General features: G+C 53.9%; 1 protein-coding gene across 4 annotated transcripts in view; it reads left to right on the plus strand.

Annotated features, from left to right (window-relative positions):
• The window catches only part of RBM19 (RNA binding motif protein 19), a 125,056-nt gene that overhangs the window by 22,743 nt on the left and 77,219 nt on the right, over positions 1-25,094 (plus strand). For all 4 annotated transcript variants that reach the window (XM_068563194.1, XM_068563195.1, XM_068563196.1 and 1 more), the window contains exons 17-21: positions 8,085-8,245; positions 10,884-10,944; positions 14,420-14,499; positions 17,567-17,622; positions 20,709-20,825. In XM_068563194.1, the coding sequence (XP_068419295.1) occupies positions 8,085-8,245; positions 10,884-10,944; positions 14,420-14,499; positions 17,567-17,622; positions 20,709-20,825 (475 nt within the window). The remainder of the gene's footprint in view (positions 1-8,084; positions 8,246-10,883; positions 10,945-14,419; positions 14,500-17,566; positions 17,623-20,708; positions 20,826-25,094) is intronic.

Consider the following 25,094-nt stretch of genomic DNA (forward strand, 5'->3'; position numbering starts at 1 on the left):
CTTCACCCTCGGGTGAGGAGGGGGCGCTCCTGGCACTCAGGGCAGCGCAGTTCTTCACTGTCGGGACTGTTCTGCAAATTGTAAGACATTTTGCAGACCCTGCCCACTGAATTTACAGGAGTGCCCCTGTAATTGTGACAGTCTAAAACACCCCTTCCCTGTATGCCAGATGCCCTCTAGGGGGCAGTGCAGCCCTCGACTGAGAACCACTTAGGGGACCATGACTCCATCCTAGAAGCGAACACCTTTAGAAAAGCTTTGAAGAACACCCTTACCCAGACACTGAGATCTTGCCCATCAGTAATATCCCTCCTCCGTACCTCCATCTCACCATAGGGTTGCCGGTTGATTTAAATAAGGATTAAAAGAAATACATCTCCCGTATACCCTCTCCGTGGTCCTCATAAAAGAATGGGGGTGGGGATGCGGAATTCTCAGATTTAAAGAACAGTCCTTTAATTGAATAGACCTCACTGTCCATAAACCTCCCTAGGCTGGCTGCATTTCCCAGTTCATCTTGGATCGGTAAAACCTCCTTCAGGACTGGCCCAAGTCACTACAAGACATTTGGGACCCCCTGGTCTAGAAGCCTTGCTTCAGTCAGGAAGGAAAATTCTTCAGTCTCTGCTTTCTGAGGCCCCCGAAAGCATCCCTTAGCCATTGGGGTTACCTACTGACCATTGATATAAATCTTTCAAAAGCCCCTCACTAGCCCCTGTTGATGAGTTATTTTTGTCCACAGATTTGGATTAGCATTCTCTTCCAACATGCTTATGCTTCCATCAAAAAGAATTCTCTTTATATAGTCACGGTTTCTTCTTAACTAGCCATCACCCCCAAATTATCAACGACCTTGGTTTCAACTTCAGTTACTAAACTTGGACATGACTAATGTTTTTTGGCCAAAAGCAAGTCCTCCTTTAAAGCACAGATTTGCCAGGAGCAAGGGCCCTGGAAACAGATCCAGCAGAGGCCTCTCCTAGCTTTGGCGGGACCACTAAGTATGGCGCCTCCGCGGGGGGCCACTGCCGTGTGGCCACACTCTTTTGCAGGTGTCCCGGTGCTTCCCTCCCTTCGCTCTGTTGTTTTCTTCTGTGACACTCGTCACAGTTTGTATTTATCCTGTTTATTCGTTTGTTTTACTTGTTTAACATCCGTCGCAGCCAGACAGTGAACCGCGAGGGCAGGGAGTGGCCGTCTCGCTCACTGCTGGGCGCAAGCATCCCATAGGGCCCCGGGCACGGGGTAGCTCAGGAATGTGAGTCGAGGGAGTGAAGGAATGCAGGAAGAAGGGTTTCTGTGCCTCTCTGTCTCTCTTTACCTGTGAAGAGCAGGGGCTGGGCCATCCTCGTCCTTGTGTCCCAAGCCCCGGCACATAGTAGAGTTGGTGACATTGGCAGGTTTGTTCTCCATCGTTAGTTAAGCATCAGAATGTGGCGCCATCCATCGCATAATCGCCGTGGCTCCCTTCATGGGTACTGATTTATACCCACCCCCTCCCCTCACCCTTAAACTTTGTTTCAAAGGCTTATTGCTGCCCAGAAGAGTGTCGTTATGGGTTCCCTTCCTCAGTGTCTGTCTGTCTGACTCCCTCACTAGACGTCCATCCCGCAGGCCGGGTACCTCGTCTGCTTGTGCACTGCCGTGCCCGGGCACCCACGAAGGTGCCCGGCGTCTGGTGGGAGAGCAGTCAGTAGGTGCTGAGCGAATCCACAGGCAACAGCCGCATTTCCTCCATGCCAGGCCCTGCGTTAAGCACTTTGGGTCCTCCGTATGTGAGGCTTACAGCTCCTGGGGAAGTCCTCTCCTAGCCCTGTGACTGGGCAAGCCACCAGCCTTCTCCGAGGCTGTTTCTGCATCTGTAAAATAGGCAGAAGGCCTTTGTGAGAGTTCAGTGAGAAGCCGCCCGAGTCACCATTACTCTGACCCTCGTCCTAATTCAGCAACGTAAGGTGAAGTGTATGGTCTCTAACTCAGCCCTGAGCACCAGCTGGATGCCAGCCATCGAGCTGGGGCGACCAAGATGGGCCCAACACATACCGCTTCCCCAGAAGCTCCCGGGCCGCTAGGAGGATGGGTGGGGCTGTTTGGGGTTAGCTGAGATGTCACAGTAATAGAAGTGGGCCCTGGGTGCAGAATGTTCTGGAGCACAGCGAGGGGAGGCTTTGCAGAGATAGTGTGCCCTGGTCGGAAGGTAGAGGGCTGCCCCTGCCTGCCCCCAGTGTCCCCTGGGTGCCCGGGCCTAGGTTCCGGTGTTGAGAGCATCCCAGACAGACTGTCCCCAACAGGCCCTGCCGCTTAGGGGGCTGCTGTCCAGGGTCCTGCCGTCACTCACACAAAGGAGGCCTCGGAGCTGGGAGGAGGGAGCCAGTAGTTGTAGCTAATAGCTCGGATTGGGGGCCAAGAAGTTGTGCACGCCTGTGCTGATTTCAAACCCCTCTGAGTCCTGTGTCGTCAGGCAGATCCCCACAGAGCTCATCTCGCGAACCTCCCTTTGCCCTTTTTTGTTCCTTTTCTTACCTGTATCACATACACGGTCCCCTCCCTGGTCCCCGAGCTGTTCCTTTTCACCTGCTCCCCCCAACGCCCGCCCCTCTGCACAGGGTTCCTGAAGCTTCCCCAGCCCCTCATCCCCATTGCCCGGGGACTCAGCCAGCCCCCAAGCCCTGGATTTTCTCAGGCGCCGCAGGAAGGCGAGCAGGAGGGGAGTGGACGGAGGGGTTTTTTTTTGTTCACCAGCACCCCCCCCTTTCTTTTCGGCAAAGCCCTCCGTCCTCTGTACCGTTCTCGAGGGAGGGGGACAGTGTGTTTTATCTCCCCACAACCAAGACCCTCACCTCCAGATAAAGGGCTCCAAGTCGGGGGAGGTCCTGAAAAGCTGCTTGCAACTGATAACAGTCTCTGCTGTCAGCCTTCTGCGCAGAGAGCCGGAAGGGGGAGGGAGCGACCGTAAATTCTGCGGCCTGATTATAATAAAGCCCCATGTGGTGATGCGTGACTGGATTTTATTGTGCCAACTACAGATGGACGCGTATTCCCCCCTGCCTCTCCCAGCCCCCTCCAGCCCACCTTGCTTTGTGAGCCTTCCTCGCACCCTCACCCCGTCCCCCGCACCCCCGCCCCTGCCCCCGTCCCTGCCCCCGTCCTGCTCTTCTTCCCACTTTTCCTGGTTCCTGGTGATGTCGTTGGCAAACATCTGTTCGTTTTGTGATGCCTCCTTTTTCCTTCCTAGTCTTCCTGTCGTCACCCCACTTGAGGCCAGGGACGGAAGCGCTTTTCTTTCTTTTTTTTAATTTATTTATTTTCTTTATTTTATTTTTGGCTGCGTTGGGTCTTCGTTGGTGCGCGCGAGCTTTCTCTAGTTGCGGCGAGCGGAGGCTACTCTTCGTGGCGGTGCGCGGGCTTCTCATTGCGGTGGCTTCTCTTGTTGCAGAGCACGGGCTCTAGGCGTGCAGGCTTCAGTAGTTGTGGCACGTGGGCTCAGTAGTCGTGGCTCGCGGGCTCTAGAGCGCAGGCTCAGTAGTTGTGGCTCACGGGCTTAGTTGCTCCGCAGCACGTGGGATCTTCCCGGACCAGGGCTCGAACCCGTGTCCCCTGCATTGGCAGGCAGGTTCTTAACCACTGTGCCACCAGGGAAGCCTGGCACAAAAGCACTTTTAACAGTGAGCTTTGGCTTCGTCCTTGGCCCTTGGCCGTTTCCACACCTCTCTGGACATGGGCATGGGTCATAGCAGGGCCTGGCCACTTGAGCGGGGCAGAAGCTCTTCCCAGGGATGTGGCCGGCAGAGACACAGTCCCCGGCACTCAGACCTGGGGCGCTGGCGGTTCTTCTCAAAAGCCTGCAGCCGGCCGGCCTGCCTCTTCCGGCAATGGGCCTGTGGAGGTAGGGATTCCTGACATTTTCCCCTGGCCCAGACACTGTTTTAACTGGGTTTCTGTGCGCTAATTCTCATAATTGTCTTGCAAGTGGACCTTGTGATTGTCTTTCTCCTTTTTGGAATGGAAAGAAGGAAGCATAGGGAGGTTGAGTGACTTATGCAGAGTCACACATCTGGAAAGAGCTGGGCTGTGCCCAGAGCCACCAGCTCCCAGGTCGGTGCTCTTAGCTGTGACCCCGCAGCTCCTGTCGGTCACACTAAGTGCCATTTGTGTAGCAAATCATCATCCACCAATATTTTTGGAGCATCTGCTCTGGGCCCAGTGCTGGGGATGCAGAGGTTACTGAGTCAGATGTGGCCCCATCCTCAGAGAGCTCCCCTTGCAGTTGGGGGACACAGAGAAGTGAACCGATAGGTGATTTCAGAAAGGGGTAAGGGCTCTGAAGGAAGGGTACCCAGGGGCCTCTGATGGCAAGTGGCCAGGCCTGTGCTGGGAACAACTGCACAGGAGGAGCTCGGAGGGGAGGACGTTTGAGCTGAGACCTGACAAGAAGCAGGCCTGGGAAAACGGGATGAGCAGGACAGGCAGAGGAGACAGATGGCAAGTGCAAAGGCCCTGTGGCAGGGATGGGTTTTGGCAGGCTCAGAGGTCAGAATAGAGGCTGGTGCAGCTGGATGGAGAAGGCGAGGAGACAGAATGGGAGAAGCTGGCAGGCCAGGGACGGGTGCCGACGGGAGACCAGGGAGGAGAACACCCGGTCATCCAGGCAAGAGGCAACGGTGCCCTGGACCAGGGACCCAGTGTGCGGATGGAGTAGCAGACATTCGAATTTCCAAAGAAGCCAGCAGAGAAAAGGGGAGTCTGTGTGCGTGTGGGGGGGGGGGGTGTGCACGCGCGTGTGTGTGTGTGCACGCGCGCGTGTGTGTGCGCGCGTGTGTGTGGCTCCATTTCCCAGGTGACGATGCTAAGGCAGCGTGGGTAAGCCAGTCACCCAGGGCACACAGCTAGTGAGTGGCGTCACCGGGACCCTGACCCAGACCACTCTCATTTCTAAGGCCGTGCGCTTTCACAGCTCTGCGCTGCCTCCTGACTGCGGTCTGTGGGCCCCCTTCTCGTTTTCTTCAGGCCCCCTTTTTTCAACAGATCTCGAGACTGGGATGCCCTTGTCTTGTTAGCTCTTCCAGCCTCCCAGGGGGAGTCGCAGATTGGGGGAGGCGGTGGCTGGGTACACAGAGGTTTGGAGAAACAAGGGACCTCTCTGTGCTGTTGGAGCAAAGCCAGGCTGCATTTAATCGTGTCTTTTATTTCAAGCTGGATGTTCTCCCGGATGTTGGGGGTCAGGGGCGTTGGCTGACTTAACAGAAGTGGGAGAAGCCAGGCCAGCTGCACACCCGGGTGGGTGATAGGTCCTGGCCGTCCTCGCAGTCTCCTCTTGTTCCCCCTGGGCTGGGACTGAGGGCAGCTCACCCACCGGGGAAGGGATCTGTCTGTTCCTGGGGTGCCAACCCTGACTGCAAACTCGTCTCAGCTCTGTCACGAAACCCAAACATCACACTTCCTGGGCAGGGGCCTGTGACCTTTGAAATGCTTTGAAGCAGACCAGCCCTTGCTCCTGGGGCAGGGAGGCAGGAAGGAGTGGACTCTGGCCCTGCTCATAGCCCCTGGGCTCCCCGGAGCTGTCGTCCTTGTGAGGCTTCACATCCCTGGGGTGCCACGCTGGGGACTGGCTGGATTCCAGGCCCTTGGGAGAGGCAGAGGGAAGGGTCGTTGGGCTTTGCCAGGCTGGAAGTGGGGAGCAGAGCACAAAGGCCCATAAGCTGGTTTAAATCAATCTGTTGACCACTGCCTAGTACAGAAGCCACATGCCACTGAGTTAGTTGCCAAGGGTTTTAAGATGTGGGTTTTCCCATAAAAAGCTGGATTTTCGGCTTCTCGTGAAAGCTCTGAACACCTGACCACACTCGGGTTGATGTGCCCCCGTGACGGCACTTGGCCGGTGCCGCGAACGGGCTGCCCCTTAAGCCGGCACAGCGCCCTCCCGGTCAGCGTCATCCCCACCATTCTTTTCTCTACAAAAAACATGTTTCCAGTCCCCCGTGAACCTCTCTCCCAACCTGAAGATGCCTGAGGTTTAGAGGTCAGAGGCAGCGGACTCCAGCACTTGCCGTGGACCCCCGGTTTACTGTGACGCGGCTGCCATGGTCGGCGGTGAGATAGCATCCTCGCAGGCCTAGCCCGGTCCCCGCACGCAGTGGGGCATCTGATTGGCATCCCTTCCTCTCTCCTTTTATCTCCGAGACGTCAGACGTGAGGCGAGCCGGTGGGGTGGGTGCCTTTCGCAGCTGAGGGGCTTGGTCTTCCTTTCCATCGAAGTTCTCATTCAGAACCTGGAGTCTTGGCCTGTCTGCTTAGCTTTGCCTCCCCATCATTAGTAATACTTTTTCTGCCCTGCTTTGCATTGAAAGTTGGGTTTTGAGGACAGATGGCCACACCACGGAGTCCCTTGTTGGGTAAATCGCGTTAGTTTCTTGGGTGGGGGAAGGAGCCTTTATGTAGATTTCTTCTTTTTTGTCCTGGAGCGAGAGTCTGGATTCTGGGTTCACCTCCGAGGGAGTGTGAAGGGCGAAGGCCGCCCGTTCAGCTGATGTGAAACGGGCAACATCCTCACTGTCGCTCTTTCCAGTAGGGCTTGAAAGGGTTGTTTTATGACAAAGCGGTTGAAGTTCAGTTAGGCCAGCAGTAGGCTTGCATCAGAGAGGGCCGGGGCGATGGATATGGCTCTCGTGCTCGGCGTGAGAGCGTGGGGGACGGGTTTGAAGCCCCAGAAGCTCCCTTGGCCTTGAACTACTTGCATGCAAGTGGGCATGAGAGAATGGAGTGTCCCCGTCCGCTCCAGGTCGGTGCGTGCAGGGCTCAGACCTGAGGGGAGGGACGGGGGCCACATGCTGAGAACCATGAGGGTGGGAGCGGGCGGGCATCTTGGAGAATGGCTGAGATGGGGTTTGATTTCCCCGGGGGGTACGGGAGGAGCTTCCGGAGCTTGAACGTGGGGGAAAAGATGATTGTCCCCAGGCCCCGATCATGTGAAAAACTGGGGAGGTTGACCGAGACGGAACACATGTTTCCAGCAGCGGAACTTCTCAGGAGGTCACGACGCCACCTCCAACCTTGTGAGGCTTCCGGCACCCTCGGGTGACATCCACGTTCTCCACCAGGGCTCCATCCTGAGCTGCAGCCACACGCACGCCCTGCTAACTCCCAACCTCACGATTGCCCTTCCCTCCTCCTGCAATGCTGTTCCTTCTGAGTAGGCGTGTCACAGGGGTGGGAGTGACAGGATGGGGCCCTTTGTAATCACAGTCTCCAGAAATAACCAGGAGCACGTTATTTTCTCTTGTTGCGTATGTGTCTCGTAAGCTCTGGGTACAGAACGTGATTGCGGTCACGTCGTATGTTGTTTTGCACCTTCAGTTTTCTCTTAATTTTTCTGTCACGAGCATCGTTCCACGTCTTTAAACATTCTTCGGAAACATCATCTTTAACTACATATTAGTCTAGCCTTTGGTGGCAGTATAACTCTCCAGATCTCTTGTTTATGAATATAGTGGGTTTTTGTCTTTTTTTCAGTTTTTCGCTGTTATGTGTAACTCTGAATCGAATATATTTTGTATAGATGAAAACATACTCTTATGTGTATGCTTCCTGAAGTTATGTATATTGGGGATTTTAAATGAACGTAACATCCCTTAGGTTCAAGGGGTATTTAGAACGTTCTGAGTTTTGCTCCCATTCTGTAATTTTTGCAGTTTTAAGTTGCATTTTATTTTGAAAGTTCGCTAAGTGCTGGTTTTTGAGGAAAAAGAACATGTCACTTACGTTTGCAGCTCACAGTAATTTATTTTGAAGTTCAAATTATATGGGTTATATAATGGGGGTCAGTCTAAGTTAAGGCTCCTGGGTTTTGGTCTGTGCTTCATACTCTTTTCTCTTTAAAACAGAGGCAGGAAGCACGGCGGTCTCTCCCCTCCCTCAGCCCACCCCCCAAGAGTTGCTAAAACCCAGCACAAGCTGTCCCTTCCTGACGCTGCCCACTTGGAGACAGAACCCCCTGGGTCTGGCAGGTTCTGTGCTTTAGGTTCCGGGGCTTAGGCAGATAAGGCATAATTTAACAGATTTGTTTTGGTTGGGGGGGGTGGCCCATGCAGACGCCGAGACCCCAGAAGGTGAAAAGCCAACAGAAGGAACAGCACACGACACTTCAGCAAAGATGGAGGAGGAGGAAGAGGAGGAGGAGGAGAGCCTTCCCGGGTGCACTCTGTTTATCAAAAATCTCCACTTCGACACAACTGAGGAGACGCTGAAGGGAGTGAGTGACCGCTCGGCCCGGAGGGAGCGGGCGGGGCGGGAGACCCAGCCTGCTGATGTGGTCCCTGTGTTTATCCTGCCTGGACGTGTGACTCGTGGCAGCGTGTAGATTAACAGCCAAGAGCCACCCCACTGACACCTCCACCGAGCTGTCCAGTAGACATCTCACCCGGAGATCGGAGCCCTGGCCAGACCAGTCTGGGGGCTGGGAGGGGCGCCCGCATGCACTTGAAGGGGACCTGTTGGGATGCGGTGTGAGAGCTGTAGTCAGAAAACAAAGCCCCTCCCCAGATGGTGTCTGCGAGGGTAACCACCCAGAAGTAAACGCCAGCACACCCTCCTGGCCTGGTGGGAACGTGCAGAAGACACAGCACTGGGTGAACCTGGAGGAGGGGCAGTCCTGCCTGGAGTCCCTGATGGGCTGAGAGTTTTGCATTCATAGGAAGGGGGGCGGAGGGGAAAAGGATGGGGAACTCCAAGTACGCGTTTGGAAAATGCCAAATGATAGGCGCTGGGGGGCTTCTAGAAGGAATTGGGCCAGAGATCTGGAAATGGGGATTCTAGTGCCAAAGGACTGGGGTCTGCGAGCTCCCCCACTGGACTGAGAACTGTCCATGGGGAGAGTCTCCATTTCTGTAAACTGGGTTTGGCACAGAATAAATGCTCGATGCCTTTTTTTTTTTTTTTTTTTTTTTAATGCATGAATTGGTGATTAGCAGCCTGATAGCCATGAACTGGTTCTGGAAAGGAAGAAGGCCGTAAGGATTGAACTGACTGGTTTCTGCAAATTCTTTTGAGCTCTGAAATCCTAGAGCTGGATTCAAGAGGGGAGACGGGGTCCACTGAGTCCCAGAGGCAGGAAGGCGGTGGATGGGTGGCAAGGAGGCCAGCCTGCATTGGCGGGAAAGCCCAGGGTGTCGAGGTGAAGCAGGAGGGCAGAGCCTGCACGCTGGGACCCTCTGGCTAAATCTCCGATGTGACTGTCACTTGCCAGTTAGAAAAGCCACCACAGCAGCAGAGGTGCCTGGCAAAAGCAGCAGCATTTCAAGGGCAGAGGTTCGCCCTCTGGGGCAATGGGAAACCCACCCTTGGACTTTTCCTGGGCTACTTCCTGAATCCGTTTTGGTCTGGTTTGAGTTTGCTTTTACAAACAGGCACACACTAGTAGTGTCCAAAGGCTAGATAGCTTTGAAGAGGTCAAACCAGCTTGCGGAGGGTTTGTTTTTTATTTCTGCTGTGCTGGCCCCCCTGTATCTGGTATGGGGATGTCGTCAACGGGAACCATTTTTTTCCTGGAAGATGTGCCCAAGCTTCAGCCTAAGAGCATCCTTGGAATTAAAGAACTCTGGAGCTGGAAGGTACAGCCAAAATGATGTAGTCCAGGTTCTTCATATTACAGATGTGGAGACTGAGGTTCAGAGAGGTCAGTTCACTGACCTAGGGTCACACAGCCCATTCGAGGCACCGTGGCGAGCAGCGTCCGGCTCACAGGGCTCCTGTTAACAGCATCCTGAGTGGAGGGTTGTGCTTAAGGGTCAGTCTGCCTGGACTTGGGTCCCAGCCTCATTCCTTGCTAACAGTGTGACCCTGGGCTGGTCCTTTAGCCTTTCTGTGCCTCAGTTTCCCCATTTGTAAAATGGGGGCATTAATAGAATCTTCTGTGGAGCTGTTTGGAAGATCTGATTAGAATGAATGAGATAATTCAAGTAAAGTGTTCGACAGTCAGAATAAGAGAGTCAGTGAATGTCAGCTGCGTCCGGATCCCCCCCCTCCCCTCTGCTTCCCCCTCACTCAGTCAGTGAACGGTGACCGGCACCTGCCTCTCCCTGGGCCCTGTGTGTGCTGTGGAAGACACCACAGTGAACCAGGAGGACAGGAATTCGCGCTGGTCAGTTCTCAAATTCTAGCAAGAGAGACAAAAAAACTAAAGGGAAAAATAGAGCAGAATGTGATTTTTGAAAGTTTTAAACATTAATTGGCGTTAGATGCAGGGGCAGTGAGAGGGTCGGGACTGGGTCAGTGGACTCCAAGCTTCTAAATGTAGGCCCAGCTTCCCCACTGCGTGACCCTCGGTGATCCCCTGGACTGTTCGGTGTCGCAGGTCCTTCTTGGACACTGGGAGCCAGGGCCCAGCCCAGCGGCCCTTACGGGGAACCCTAAGGGACTGTCCAAGCTACTTAAAGTAGGCCATGATCCAGTGCCTCCAGATATTTTGGGGACCCCCCGAGATGATATTAGGGCAAATTTGGGGAGCCTAGTGTCTGACCAGGACCCCCACCTGCACGGTGTTTAGAACCTGGGCTCTGGAGCCTGGATCCAAATCTCAGCTCCGGGGCTTCCCAGCTCTGTGACCCTGGGTGCATCTCTAACCCCTTGGAGCCTCAGTTTTGTCATCTGAAAAATGGGGGTAGTAACACCTACCTGGTAGAATCACTGCAAGGGCTGGATGAGTTCATGCAGGCGGAGGGCTCTGGCCAGGGCCCGGCCACGGAAGCACGTCCAGGGGTTAGCTCTGCTCTTACTCTTGCCCTCTCCGTGCCTGCGGTTGCCTGGTCCCCTCTGTCTTTCGAGACACGCCTATACCAGGTTGCGGGATTAGCCCAGAACTTCTGATAATACATGTCGACATTCTCTTCCAGGTGTTTTCCAAAGTGGGTGTGGTGAAGAGGTGCTCCATTTCCAAGAAGAAGAACAAAGCAGGTATTTCACAGGCGCTCTCAGTCAGAAAGGAGCAATTCTGAAAGAAGCAGTGTCTCTCTGGGTAGGGGTAAGGGTAAGAGAGAGCAACCTCTCTCTTGCTTATTCAGAGGGTCTTCTTTCATTCTGAAGCATTGGCAGCCCCACACTCTCTCGTTTGGCTCGTCTAAAATGGTCCTTCTTTCTGGGTCCCTGGAGACTCCTGGTTTCCGGTGGGAGCAGCCATGCGTGTCAGATTCTTCTGAACCTAGACCCTTTGCCACCCTGGACTGTCAGGGGTGGTTTCAGAGCAGTGTGATTAGAGGGCTGGCAGGGTCGACACTGTTCAGTGGCAGAGCCTCTCCCTGATCCCAGCATCTCTGTGCTCTGGAAATCTCCCAGGGAAGAGCAAGAACAGACCCGTCGTGGGGTTTTCCTCTTCCCTTCCAAGAGAAATGACCCAGATGTAGAACATCTGGAACACTCCGCTGAGTCATCAGCCACGCACGTCACTGGCCCCTGGGTGCCTGGGCCACGCAGACCCCACCCTCATCTCTCCCGTCAGCCTCAGGCGTTGCCACGAGTCCCTTGGCGTCTCGTCTGTTTCTTCTCCAGCCCTGGCTTCCTGCAGGTGATAGGCCATGGTTCCTTGCCTTCTCACAGCTGTGCGGTCCCCATCCCTTCAGTTTGGCGGGATTTGTAGGGATGCCACTTGGGCCGGCCCGCGGCTGTGTCCTAAGAGACTAATGAGCTAGTGGTTACAGCACAGAGCAACAAGGGGTCTGGTAGAGGGGGCCCTGGCTGGACAGGAGCCAGGCCAGGGGTCTCCACGTCAGACCGAGACTTGGAGAGTAGGGAGGCAGAGCAGTCAGCTGGTGGGAGCGGGGTGTGGGTGAAGGAGGCGGGAGAGGGCATAGTGGCAGGTCGGGAATATATTGAAGAGGCAGAAGATGCACCTAGAAAGGTAGGCTGATTCCAGATCACAGAATGGCTTTCTGCCAGGCAGAGGAGTCTGGGCTTTTTGCCAGAGGAGCCTTGGAGGGTCTGAAGCAGACAGGTGGCATAGAATTTGGGGAGTTCCTTGTATTCGTTTGCCAGGGGTGCCATAATAAAGCACCACAAACTAGGTGGCTTCCACCACAGAAGTTTATTACCCCACAGTTCTGGAAGCCAGAAGTCCAGGATCAAGGTGTGGGCAGGGGTGGTTCGTTCTGTGTGCTTGTGAGGGAAGGATCTGTTGCAGCCTCTCTCCTCGGCCTGTAAGTGATTGTCTTCATGTTCACGTGGCATTCTCCTGTGTACACCTGTCCTGCGTTCAGAGTCCACCACCACCCCTTTTCTTTTTTATAAGGACACTGATCATATTGGATTAGCGCTTAACCTCAGGACCTCATTTTTACCCTGATTACCTCTGTAAAGAATCTATCTCCAAATACGGTCACATTCTGAGATGTGAGGGTTAGGACTTTAATGCACACTGGGGGGCTGGGCACAGTTCAAACCGTAACATCCCTGTTCACCAGGAACCGCAGATGTAGTCCAGGCTACAAGGAAAGGCAGCTAAGCACTGAGTGAATGACGTGAAGGTTCAGTTTGGGGGGGCTGGGGACGGAGTTCAGGAAAAGAGGTGACCCCTGAAGTCTGGGGGGTGAGACAGGCTGGCAGAGGGGTCGCCAGCTCCATCCGGGGCTGTCCCTGCAGGTTGTAGTGTCACTGTGCCCATCTCTGCAGTCAGACGCTCTGCGGAGCCTGCCTCTCGGCCCTCGGGAGCACTCTTCAGCGTGCTTTAGAACAGTTACCTGATCTTTCAGTGTCATGAGCAGCTCTTGAAATCTACACTGTCTTTTTTGAGAGCCCTGCTCTCTGGGGCTCATCCATCACAGCTTGGGGGGAATCTAGACGGTGTCTGTTATCAGCGAGGGTCTCAGCAGGAACCAGAAAGCACGCTCAGCTGGGGTTGTCAAGGAGACGTTTGTAGTGAAGGGGCCAAGTGCCCAGGTGTGGGCTGGGCTGAGGGGACCCACAGGGGAATGTCGAGGCAGTGGATCATGTGGGAGAACGCCCCTCCCCTGCGGAGCCCAGAGGCTGTGGGGAGGGAGTGGTGTGGCCAGAGCCACAGAAGAAGGGCCACCGGCAGAGCCAAAGGTGTGGGTTGGACACTGGCGTTGCCAGAACCACGCCAAAGCGGGAAGGCGATGGGGTGTGTGGAAAGAACCGGGGCCCCAACTCTCCCTCCTCCACCCACTTGGGTAAACCAAACAGGAAACCAGAAGGCCGGCGAGCCCAAGTTGTGCTCTCTATAGACATCAGCGTTCCAGGGCAGGAGAAGGGCAGAATGGATCTTCACAGCGTCAGTGAATCGGCAATGAACTTGACTCTCTGTAGTTGCCTTTAACACCATCTTAATGAGCTTTTTTTTAAATATCCTACGGGCACAGACCCTCCAGCCTTGACCCTCAGAACAGAGTTTTCACGTATCCACTGGAAAACAAATACTGAAAGTCACCACGGGGTGGCGCTACCCACCAGCCAGCAGTTCTGTGAACCTCCCTCCGGTCGCCCGCAGAACCCTGTCTGGGCTGTTTGTGGAATTTCTTCCTGCTTTGGGCCCTCGTTTTATAACACGTGGTTGTGAGTGGAAATGCAAACACGCAGGGGCACAGCCTCACAAACAATACAGACAAACACGAGGACTGCTGGGTCAACAGTGGTGACCTCTGAGCCTCATTTGGGCCCATCAGCCTTGAGCCGACCCTCTTTGAGTTCAACGGTGAAAAAAATAAGAGAGTAAAATTAGTAAATCAGCATGAACCACGGGGGCGGAGGCATGCATCACATTTCGTGTCAAAGAGCAAGGTGTAATTAGAGACCTTATTCTTGTGTGCCCCCAGTTACGCATATTTACATTCAGGAAGCAAGGTTCTCTATAAATTTTGGAGATACCCCTGGCTATCTGAACTCATGCTACTCACGACCCAGCAATAGGGAACCAGAGGAGTTCTAATAACGTGGTCACAACCTCCCTCTCCCAACCGTATGTCTGAAAGCCAGGAACCAGGTGTAACTGGGTGGTCAGAAATACTTTGTAAAGAGTAAGCCTTCGGCGCACTTGACCTTGATGCATGTGTTCGTTTTATGCATTATGTATGGAAGCAGGGGACTGCCCGGGTAGAGGTTTTGCCGCTTGTCATGGCGATGGTCATCCCTCCCTCCCAAAGGCGGGATTCTATTATGAAGTTAATTATCACGTCGATCATCTGTTAATTAATAGTCAGCTGGGCCTCAGGTGGCGGCTATATAACCTCGTTGGCTGATTCTTCAAGACGACTGGTAATAAATGGCAAGCCGGGAGCTGGGATCTTTTTGGGAACAAAGAGGGGCATGAAGAAATGAGAATGTCGAGGGGCCCCTTGGAGCCCTTGAACTTGGTCTGGTGCACCTTCTTTGTTTTCCCCCCTGCCTGGCGCCCCAGTACGATTCCCACCTCTCTCTCTTTCAGGAGTGCTGCTGTCCATGGGGTTTGGATTCGTGGAATACAGGAAACCGGAGCAGGCCCAGAAAGCTCTCAAACAGCTCCAGGTAAGTGGGGATTCTCAGCCGAGGTCCACGGGGGCGCGAGGCAGGCAGTGCGGTATCCCGTCAATCTTCTGAAATTGAGTGGGAATGCAGATCAGTCCGCATCTTCCCAGGCCCGTTGCTTTCTCCAGTTCCCTAGGGGACTGTGGCCCACGGCCTTGAACCTTGCTCAGCTCCCCACAGTCACTGCAATGCATTCCTTCAGTCTGCAACCCTTGATCAAGAGCCCGGTTTGTGCCAGACCTCAGGGAGATGGGTGAAGCAGACCTCTGAAGAAATACGCCAAGACCGGGTCCTGAGAAGTGCTCGGATGCAGATAAAGCAGGCACTGTGGTGAGGGGAAGGCTACTTTAGATCGTGTGGTCAGGAGAGGCCCTCTCTGAGGACGTGACAGTTGAGCTGACACCTAATTGACAAGAGGGAGCCAGCTGCACAGAGATCTCGGAGCAGCACGTGCAAAGGGTCTGAGGCAGGGACTCTGAGGCAGGAGTGAGCTTACTATGTTTGAGGAGCAGAAAGAGGCCAGTGTGGCAGCGACAGGGTACAGGGTGGGAGGTGTGTGGAGCTGGATCTTGCAGACCTTTTATGGACTGTGGAATTCAACATAGAGGCAGTGCGATCCCATCAGAGGGCTTGGAGCACTTTGGGGAAGGATCTGATTTCTGCTGCAGAACAGTCTCTCCAGCTGCTGTATGGAGGGTGGATCATAGGAGGGCAGGTGGGAGACCGCTGAGTCCTCCAGGCACAGGTCAGGGTGGATGCAGTGAAAGTGGGGAGAAGGGGGGTGAACGCAGAGGTGTTTGGGAAACAGACTCATGTCCTACTGAGAAAGGAGCGATGCCCTCCTGCTAGGTCAAAGTGCAGGGACAGATCAGGGCCCTGGATGGCAGGAAGGGAGCTGAGGTTACAGGGAGCAGAACAGAGCCCCAAAGTGGGCCAGGCCTCAGCTTAAGACATGTCCTCAGCACCTTCCCTGACACCCCACGTCCCCAGGCCCTTCGGTGGCAGGAAGGGGACAAGGAACAGTGCTTTCTCACGAGCCTCTTTCTTTCTGGAGGCCCGCTTGCTCCAGGGGGTCCAGGATCCTTTTTAAACCCTATTCAGAATGTCACGTGTCTGTATAGGCCATCCAGGCAGCGGCAGCATTAGATGGAGTTGACCAGGGCCAAGTTTACAAGCGAGCGCGTAGCAAGCTGCACACCCACCCTCCCAGCTCCCATTCTCTCTGAGACGTGGGCTTGGGCCTGCACAGCTGGGCTGGATACCGGGTGAAAAGGGCACCCATACCGGCCCACCTCCCTGTGGAGCCTGGGTTTATAGGGACCCTCCAGGTGATGCAGTCTGTCCCAGTAGAGCTTGCTAGTCAAGCGAAAGGCCTTGGGGGTTATAGGAAATGTAACTGGGCACTTAGCCGATATGACCGTTTCTGTAGAATTTTGATGACCCTCCCTTTGGCCCAAAGCAACTCCAGGGAGGGCTGAATTGGGCTTGGGTGGGGTGATGGGGAGGGATGGCCTCTGGGGCCTCTGCTCGCACTTGGAAAGGCTCTCTGCTCTCCACCTCACATGCCCACGGGGCCAGGCTAGCTGTGTAAGCTAGCGACGGGGCCGGCATCACCCAGAACAGAACCTGGGCACCCGTGCCCCTTCTAACGGGGCAGCCACTTCTTGGCCTCAGCCAGTTACTGCCTGATGGGCAGGTGGGCCCCAGCCATACCAGATCTTCTCTGGTTTTTTGTTTTGTTTGTCGTTTTTTCAAGAGACACTAGAAATCCAACTTTTTTTTTTTTTTAAACATCTTTATTGGAGTATAATTGCTTTACAATGGTGTGTTAGTTTCTGCTTTATAACAAAGTGAATCAGTTATACATATACATATGTTCCCATATCTCTTCCCTCTTGCATCTTGCTCCCTCCCACCCTCCCTATCTCCCCCCTCTAGGTGTTCACAAAGCACCGAGCTGATCTCCCTGTGCTATGCGGCTGCTTCCCACTAGCTATCTATTTTACATTTGGTAGTGTATATATGTCCATGCCACTCTCTCACCCTGTCACATCTTACCCCTCCCCCTCCCCATATCCTCAAGTCCATTCTCTAGTAGGTCTGTGTCTTTATTCCCATCTTGCCACTAGGTTCTTCATGACCTTTTTTTTCCCCTTAGATTCCATATATATGTGTTAGCATACTGTATTTGTTTTTCTCTTTCTGACTTACTTCACTCTGTATGACAGACTCTAACTCCATCCACCTCACTACAAATACCTCCATTTCATTTCTTTTTATGGCTGAGTAATATTCCATTGTATATATGTGCCACATCTTCTTTATCCATTCATCCGATGATGGACACTTAGGTTGAAATCCAACTTTGTCATTAGATGTCGTGTACTCATTTAACTGGATTTCAGCTCTGCACGCCCAGTGGTCTGTCTTTCTCTTCCGTGTAATTCAGGAGCCTGTCAGATTCTACCTTGCACACATTAGAGTTATGTTCTGTGCCTCGCTGTGTGCTACATACGGGCATATTACCGCAAAGAACTGTTTATACGAAGCTACGTGTGCTGTATTTTATGGGAGACTTAAAGGATTTTCAAGGGTAATTTTGCTAATACACCAGTTTTGCCTTAAGGGACCCATGTTAAGAGCCTAGCTTTAGATGCATCTCTGCTGTGATTTAGAATTTTTTTTTTAACAGCATACAATCCAAACCAAACTCTCTCTCTGCAAGCCAGACCAAAGGGGCTTACTTTGCCTGAAAATGCTTATAAACAATGGAAAATTCTGTGCCCCTTGAATGGCTTAAAGGTCAAGGCCCACTCGTGGCTCCAGAGGACTTGGAGGGCTGGGTCTCCGTAACCACCAGCTGCTGCCCGGGCTCAGCGGGAACCACTTCCAGGAAAAGCCCTTCTCTGTCCTTGACTCCAGCGGGCTTGTCTCCTGGGAACAGTCAATGCCCCCTCGAAGTTCTCTCTCCCCTCACTCAGCCGAAGCCCACTCCGGTGAAGGACAGGGCTACGGGTGAGTGCTTCTAAGAGGACAGAGGGACAGGCTGTGTTGTCTCATCTCTCAGGGTCACGTCATGGATGGCCACAAGCTGGAAGTGAGGATCTCAGAACGAGCCACCAAGTGAGTCTACACTGCCCCCCTCTTCCTTGGATTGAGTCCGTCCCTTTTGTGTTGGTGCCGGTGCCCTGGAGGGTGTCTCATGGTCTTTGAATATCCTACCCCACCCAACCCCCCCTCACCCTGGGACCCCTTCCTAATTAAGGAGGTGTCCCGCATGCCAGCTCCGATACCCATTTCCCTGGTAAACTGGGACCACGCCAGTCCCCGGAGTAAACGTGTTAGTACACATCTGTTATAACAAAAGGAACACAGGCGGGAGAAGCAAGCAAAACCCACTTATCTTGGCCCTATAGATAAACCCAGGGAGACTTGCAAGTTGCTGGATCCTTGGACGAACCAGAAGCAGTGATAAAACCTACACGTCTCCCGTTGTGGGGCTTTCTTTCTTGGAGCTGGACAGTGGTGCCCAGAGACGGCCTCCACTTAATTTGAAAGAGATTCAGTAGATGTTAGAGATGGAGGCAGACCACTGGACCCAATGACCAGTTTCCTAAAGTAGTGGCGGTCTCTTGGGAGTTTTAGTTTTGCCCCTACATCTTCACCCTTGCAAGTCCTAATTGAACTAATACACTGGAGGTGCTTTGAACAGTGCCCGGCATGTAACGCGTACCTGGGGTCAGCCTTTATCATTGTTGTCATTGTCAATCCCATCTGTCCGCCTCAGGTGATGAAGTGACGCCTCTAACAATCCTTGGGCTGGTTTAAGATATTTATTTGATGGTTTTCAGCAAGTCGGTCATTTGTTGTGGTCGTTGAGCAGATTAGCTGCCAGTGAGCTGACCTGAAGCGGCCACTACCTCTTCCTTCTCTCTCTGTTTTTTAATGCTACCTGTGAAGCCAGCCTCGGCCACCTCTGGTGGTGTCCACCCATCCCAGTCCATTCCATGCTGAGCATCCTTAGCCAGAAGAAACTTGGTGTGGGAGCCCCCAGAAGCTAACGTGAATTAAGAGTTGGGGGGGGGGGTCCAAGCTTTGTGCCCTGCAGCTCTGGGTTCTAATCCAGGGGCTGTGTGACCTTGGGCGGGTGATTTTGCCCATAAAGTAAAATGTGAAAACTGGAGGCTGTGCGTGAAGCATCTAGCGTGAAGCATCTAGCACATGCCCAGCACGTGATCACTCAGCCAGTGGTGCCGGTCTTTCTTCTCAGTCCCCTGACTCCAGGGAGTCAGGCTGAAGTCACCTTGCAGGCTCTCAATTCCTAGGCAGTGTTCATTTAGTCTTTCTTTTATTCAACAAAAAATTACAGAAAGCCTACTGGGCACCAGACATTCTTCCCAGGAGCTGGGGAGGGAGATTCCTCGTGGGGTTTACATTCTAGGGCAGCGCTATTTGATAGAAGTTTCTGCGATGATGAAAACATCCTATAATGTTCTACATCTGCACTGCCCAGCGTGGTAGCCACTTGCCACACGTGGCATTTGAGCTCTTGAAACGTGGCAACTACCACTGTGTTAATTATCTATCACTACATAACCAAGTACCCCAAAACTTAACAGCTTAAAACAGCAAACACTTATTATCTCACAGTTCCTGAGGGGCAGGAATTCAGGAGCAGCTTAGCTGGGAAGTTCCGTCTTGGCATCTCTTATGAGGTTGCAGTCAAGACGTTGGCCAGGGCTGCAGTCTCATCTGAAGGCTCAACTAGGGTTGATGGAGTCACTTGCAAAATGGCACATTCATATGGCTGTTGGCAGGAGGCCTCAGTTCCTCACCACGTTGGCCTCTCCCTAGGCTTGCACAAGTGTCCTTACAGCCTGGCAGCTGGTTTCCCCCAGAGCGAGTGATCCAAGAGAGAATAGGGAGGAAGCAGCAATGTCTTTTATGACCTAGTCTCAGAGCAGGAGAGGAGTACACAAGGGGCATTAATACCAAGAGGCAGAGACCATTGGGAGCCATCTTGGAGGCTGGCTAGCCCAGCAGCCGAGGAGTTGAGTTTTTAATTTTGTGTCATTTTAATATCGATTTAACTGTTAGCCACGTGCAGCTGGTGGCTGCCGCGTTGGACGGCACAGCCCTAGAGGACAGACCGTAAAGAGAAACATGACTGAATATGTAATATGCTCTTGGATAGTGATGAGTGCCAGGAAAATCGAGCCAGGGGTGGGAGTGGGAGTGGGAGTGGGCTGCTATTTTAGTGGAGACAGTTAGGGAGGAGGTGACCTGGAGCAGACTTAAAGGAAGTGAGTCATAACCGTCCTCATAATCACGGCTGCCGTTTATGGAACGCTTACCCTGTGCTAGGCACAGTGCAAAGCGTTATGACGTGTCTTTCATTAAATCCTCAAACAGTCCGATGAGGTTGGCACTATTATTAGGCCTGTTAATACAGTTGAGAGGCCCAGAGAGGCCAAGTAATAACTTGTCCAAGATCACACAGATCCTAAGTGGCCGACGGGGCATTCACACCCAGACTGTCAACTCACAGCTGTGCTCGTGACCCTCCCCTGCTTCCATGGAGTGGAGGGTTTCCCTGGAAGAGCAGGGGCACAGGTTCGGGATGGCCTTGAACCTCAGGTGGAGAGAGTTTCGTCTCGCAGCCCTGACCCACCTCCGTGGTTAGAAACTGCTCCAGGCCCCTGGATGCTGCGCTTCGGGTTCGTGAGGAAATGTCTCCAACAAGACCTTGGGACCAGCCGGCATCTTTCTGGGCACCTGCAAAGAAAGAGACAGAGGAGACTGGGTTTAAGGAGAAGAAAGAGACAGGAGACTGGGTTTAGGGAGAAGAAAGAGACAGAGGAGACTGGGTTTAGGGAGAGACTGCCCCCACCCCCATCAGAGTTCTGTCCTCAAGTCCCTGCTAGCCCCTGAGGGTCTCAGATGAAGGGCAGCAGACACCCCAGGGTAGGATGTGCCGACGGGACATCCACAGCTGTTGGGGGGAGAAGATAATTAGGCTGCGTGCCACCCAGGGGAGCCCGCCTCCTTCCCCTTTCCTCTCAGCCGCGTCCACGCAGAGTCCTCGAGTCCCTCACCTGAGCAGAGGACCAGAGCATCGGGGCTGGGGCGGCAGGGGGCCGGTGGAGTCAGCAGAGGGCAGCAGCTGCCGAGGCCCCGAATGACCTGAAGCCTTTCCCCCGACCCTCCAGGCCAGCCCTGACATCCGCTCGGCAGAAACAAGTGCCCAGAAAGCAGACAACCTCCAAGATCCTGGTGCGGAACATCCCCTTCCAGGCTGACAGCCGCGAGATCCGCGAGCTCTTCAGGTGAGAGGCGCTGGTCCGGTCCGCGGGGCCGTCGTGTCGGGGGGAGCCTGCTGGGCCTTCGGGTCCTCGATGGTCTGCCGAAGGCCAGCGTGGTGGCCTCTCAAGGGTCGTCTTCTGGCTGCCTTTGATGTGTCTCCCTTAATCTCAGACGTTGCTCTCCAGACCGCTGGGCAGAAACATGTCCAAACAGGGCAGTCAGTCTTCTTCATCCCCACCAGCGACCTGCAGGAGGGGCAGGAACCCAGGCGGCTGACGCCCAGCTCTGCCCATGATCTGCCTGAAATCCTGCCTCCCAAGTCATCCTTTGGTTTAAGCCAGTGGCCCAATACCTTCTCTGCACATTTGAATCACCTGGTGACTTTTATAAATACACCTTTGCTCAGGCTCCGCCCCCAGAAAGTTGCAATCGGTTGGTCAGGGGTGGAGCCCAGATGCTGGTATTTGGATCAGAGCGCCCCAGGGGATTCTGATATGCAGCCAGGGTTGGGCAGCACTGGTCTGCACTGCTGTCTATGGAAAGCGCGCTTTGAGATGAGGGAGGATCGCCTGCCGAAAGAATGCAGTCCACCAGCAGCTGCTACAGCACAGGAGTCAAAACTCAGAGGTCTCTTGGGGGCCAGGCAGCAAACAGCCTGGCAGAGCAGACTGGGTGGGAACTGGCCGACTGGAGGGCCAGCGGAGATGCTGGGCAGGGACGCAGATGTCGTAGGACCAGTTCTTCCCGCGTTTTGAAAGAGAAACTGGCAATCTGGATTCTTGAGTTGGAAAACTAATTCATTTTCTAAAAACACTCTGTGTGGGACAACGTCTACCTGAGGGCCGGATATAACCCAGGGGCCACGAGTTTGCAACCCGTGTGCCAGTACGTTAACACTGTTTGGTTTTTCAGATAAGTTAGGTATCACGCAGCACCAAGCCTTGGATGAAACGTCTTTAGAGAGAGGGCATAAGGGGGAAACGTTTATAAAGCCAGGGCACTCTCCAGGCGTGTGCTGTGTGGCACAGAGAACAGACCCTTCTAGCTCTCAGAACCTAAGGCAGATGACATCGGCCCCAACCAAGCAGATCACGGAAGCTCGGCTGCAATCTAGGAGTGTTCTGGGGACCGACAGCCCTGTGGCCTGCATAGGGGTGAACATTTAGGATTCCGTGTACTAGACCTTGTTTGTTTAACCTGCATTTGTCCGGTTCTGGCGTGAAGATCAGGAGAGCTAAATCCCGATTAGGATTACCAGTTAGCATCTTGCCAGGTCAGCTGTGGTTGCAAAATAGAAGTCCTAGATTTTGGAGACTGGAAAGTTAGTGTTATCTTTGTGTGAAATCTACCCTCTTTGCTCCTACTCTGTGGTGTAAAGAATGGGGAACCACTTGAAGGGTCTGCTTTAAAAATCCCTCTCGTCCTCCCCCCCATTCTAAATCATACACTGGCACACAATTCATTAACAGACATTCGCCCAGTGCTGATGCGAAGACGGGGACCCTGTCGATTTCTTAGTAGCAGGGTCTTAGCTATGATCCCAGGGTCCCCTGCGTGGTAGTAACAGCCTGGTAAGGTGGGGTCACCATCTGCAGGAGGCTGTTTTCCATCTCCCAGCGTCTGGGGAGACGAGTCAAGAGGAGTGGGTCGCCGTCACGAGAAGGTATGTATCCCGAGCCTCGCACGGCCGCTGGTTTCAGCCATGCTCCTGCTTTTTAAAGAGTCCAATTTAAGAACTGCCAGATCAAAACGGGATTGCTCTGAGCAGCACGTGTTGATCAGGAAACAGCATCCTGCCGAAATGACAGTTTCGCTTGGTTCCGCAGTCTGTTGAGGATGACACTTATCCAGGGAAACAAAAGACCGCGACGGGAAGGGAAAAGCGCTCTGTCTGATCTCACGTTTTATGTTTATTTTGAGAAGACAGGGAATTAGTGTCCCCCGAACATCATTACATGTGGTGTCTCGTCTTCCTGCCATTGTTCTGGTGGTAGTTTTCATCAACCCCTGGAAATCCAGAGCCCGCTTGGAGCCTGGCTTTGTTGTGCGTTCTGGCCGGGGGTTTGAGGCCGTTCCGAGCGCGGGCAGCAGGGGTCGCTGTGAGCCTTCTCTGGGAGACAAGCTCCGCCAGGAAAGCACAGGCCCAGTTTCAGACAAAGCCAGTGGCCGGCAAAGGTCAGAGCCAGGGGAAGATGTCAGGGTTTAGGGGAACCAGTCCAGTCCATTTCGCCAGGCAGTTTTCATGGAGTTATCCCACCGGGCATAATCAAAATCACCAGCTCGCTGTGTGTTGGGCTCTGCTACACGCCTTCCTATGCTGTATCTTTTATTAAGCAGCAGAGCAGCGCTGCAGAGGAGGAATGCTGTTATCCCTTAGTGGAACCACCATCCCGCACGTGTGTCGTCTGCACCAGGCACTGTGCTAGGCGCCCGGCACGTAGCCATTTCAGGGGAGACAGGGTCCTCTCTCAAGGAATTCACTGTTTGTGAAGGACCAGGAAGGAAAGCGACAGTGACAGTCGCACAGTGACACACCCAGGGTGTGAGGGCATGAGTGCAGCGCCGTGGGAGGGCACGGTCTGGTTCTTGAGACAGCCCACTGGGGGACAGCAGCTCGCCCGCCCTCCCCCGCCGCTGGGGGCCCTGCCCGTGCGCTGGGGGCCCTGCCCGTGCACTGGGGGCAGTGGTTTCTCAGCCGAGGCGGTGTTTGCCTGGGCCTTTCCTGGAGGCCACCAGCCTTCCATCCGGGCCTCACTGCACCACACCTCAACCCCTTAAACCCAGCCCGGTGGGTGCCAGGAGGCCCTGCAGATCCATGCCTCTGCGGGATCGTCCTCTGGGACAATTCGAGGCTCGCCCTTTAGAAAAGTCAGAGAGTAGACACAGCAGTGAATTAGGAGACGGCAGTTCTCTCTCTGCCGCCCCCTTTCTGGGCCTCAGTTTTCCCCTGGCATAAAACAGTAGTCATGATACTGGTGATAACATGTGCTACGAATTGTGGTAATGATGCTAGCGTTTATCATTATCATGAAGTAGATTTTTCGAGCGCGACCTCTGTGCCGGGCACCGTGGGCTGAAGCGCTTTGCCTGATTACAGCCCCGCGGAGTGCTTGTCATCGGCTCCATTTCCCAGTGAAGAAACCAGCTCCAGAGCCCAAATCCCTACCCACTGGGTTGTCAGATGGCTCGGGCTGGCACCCAGCTCCCTCACCATGTGGCTGCCTCAAGGGCTGTTAAAAGGATTAAGTGAGATTATGCATGTGGGGCACTTAATACAGCACCTGGTATGGAGTGGGTAGTTAGCTAGCATTAGCTGTGGTTATTAAACAGCACAAAGCCAGCGGCTCCAGGCTTTGAACCCAGGGCAGGTCTGACTCTAGACAGAGCCCGTGTCACAGTAGTGCTGAATCCTTGGAAGTTCTCTGCAACATATCCTTTTTTTTTTTTTTTTTTTTTTTCCTCTTTTCCCTAATTATCTCCCTCCCTCCCAGCTCCCCGCGCCCTCCACTGTAGTCCTCTCCCCCTCCAGCCAGGTTCTGGGGCAGAGAGGGTCAGTAAGGAATGTGAGACACAGGGCGAGGCCGAGCTGGTCCTCCTCAAGCCCTGAAAGGAAATGTGGAGGACAAACCGGGGTTCCCCAGACCGTGCAAGGGTACACATGGATGCAGGGAGCCAACGCCTCAGCCCACAACCAGAGCAAGGATGGGAATGGTCCTCGGCTCACCCAGCAGGTGCCCACAGTCTTAAGTCAGTATCGATTCCAGAAGAAGAAAGATGTAACGTGGGCATCCCCCTGCTCCCACCCTCCCTAAGCTAAGTTGTTTTTTTATTCTTTTTCTGCCTCCATCCGAAAGCCTGGATTTGAAAGACCCCAGGGCAGAAGTGTGGTTCAGAGAACAGCCCCTCGGATGCTTCCATGGAGCCAGAGTCCGTTCGCTCAGTGGAAGCCTCTGCATTCAGGGCCTCCCGTCCTGACGCACAAGCGCGTGTGTGCAGAGCCAAAGCATTTGATGGAAGGGTCTCATTGCCACCCACATTTCAAGTGATGGCGCTGAGATAGCAAAGACCCCTTGGGAACCAGGTGGCTAGTGCCCGCGAGCGCCTAGGAGGCCTCGGACCCTGAGCTGACCACATCCTGGGCACTCATGGTATCAGTGTGTCTTCAGAACAGCCCGGCCTGGTGGAACTATTGTTGTGTCCATTTTCTAGATGAGGAAACTGAGGCACAGAGAGGTCAAGGGGCTGTTGCTAGAAGGACCCTCAGCTTGCGCATTTCTTTTGTACTCCAGGGG

Source organism: Eschrichtius robustus, chromosome 14, assembly GCF_028021215.1.
Source record: "Eschrichtius robustus isolate mEscRob2 chromosome 14, mEscRob2.pri, whole genome shotgun sequence".
NCBI lineage: Eukaryota > Metazoa > Chordata > Mammalia > Artiodactyla > Eschrichtiidae > Eschrichtius > Eschrichtius robustus.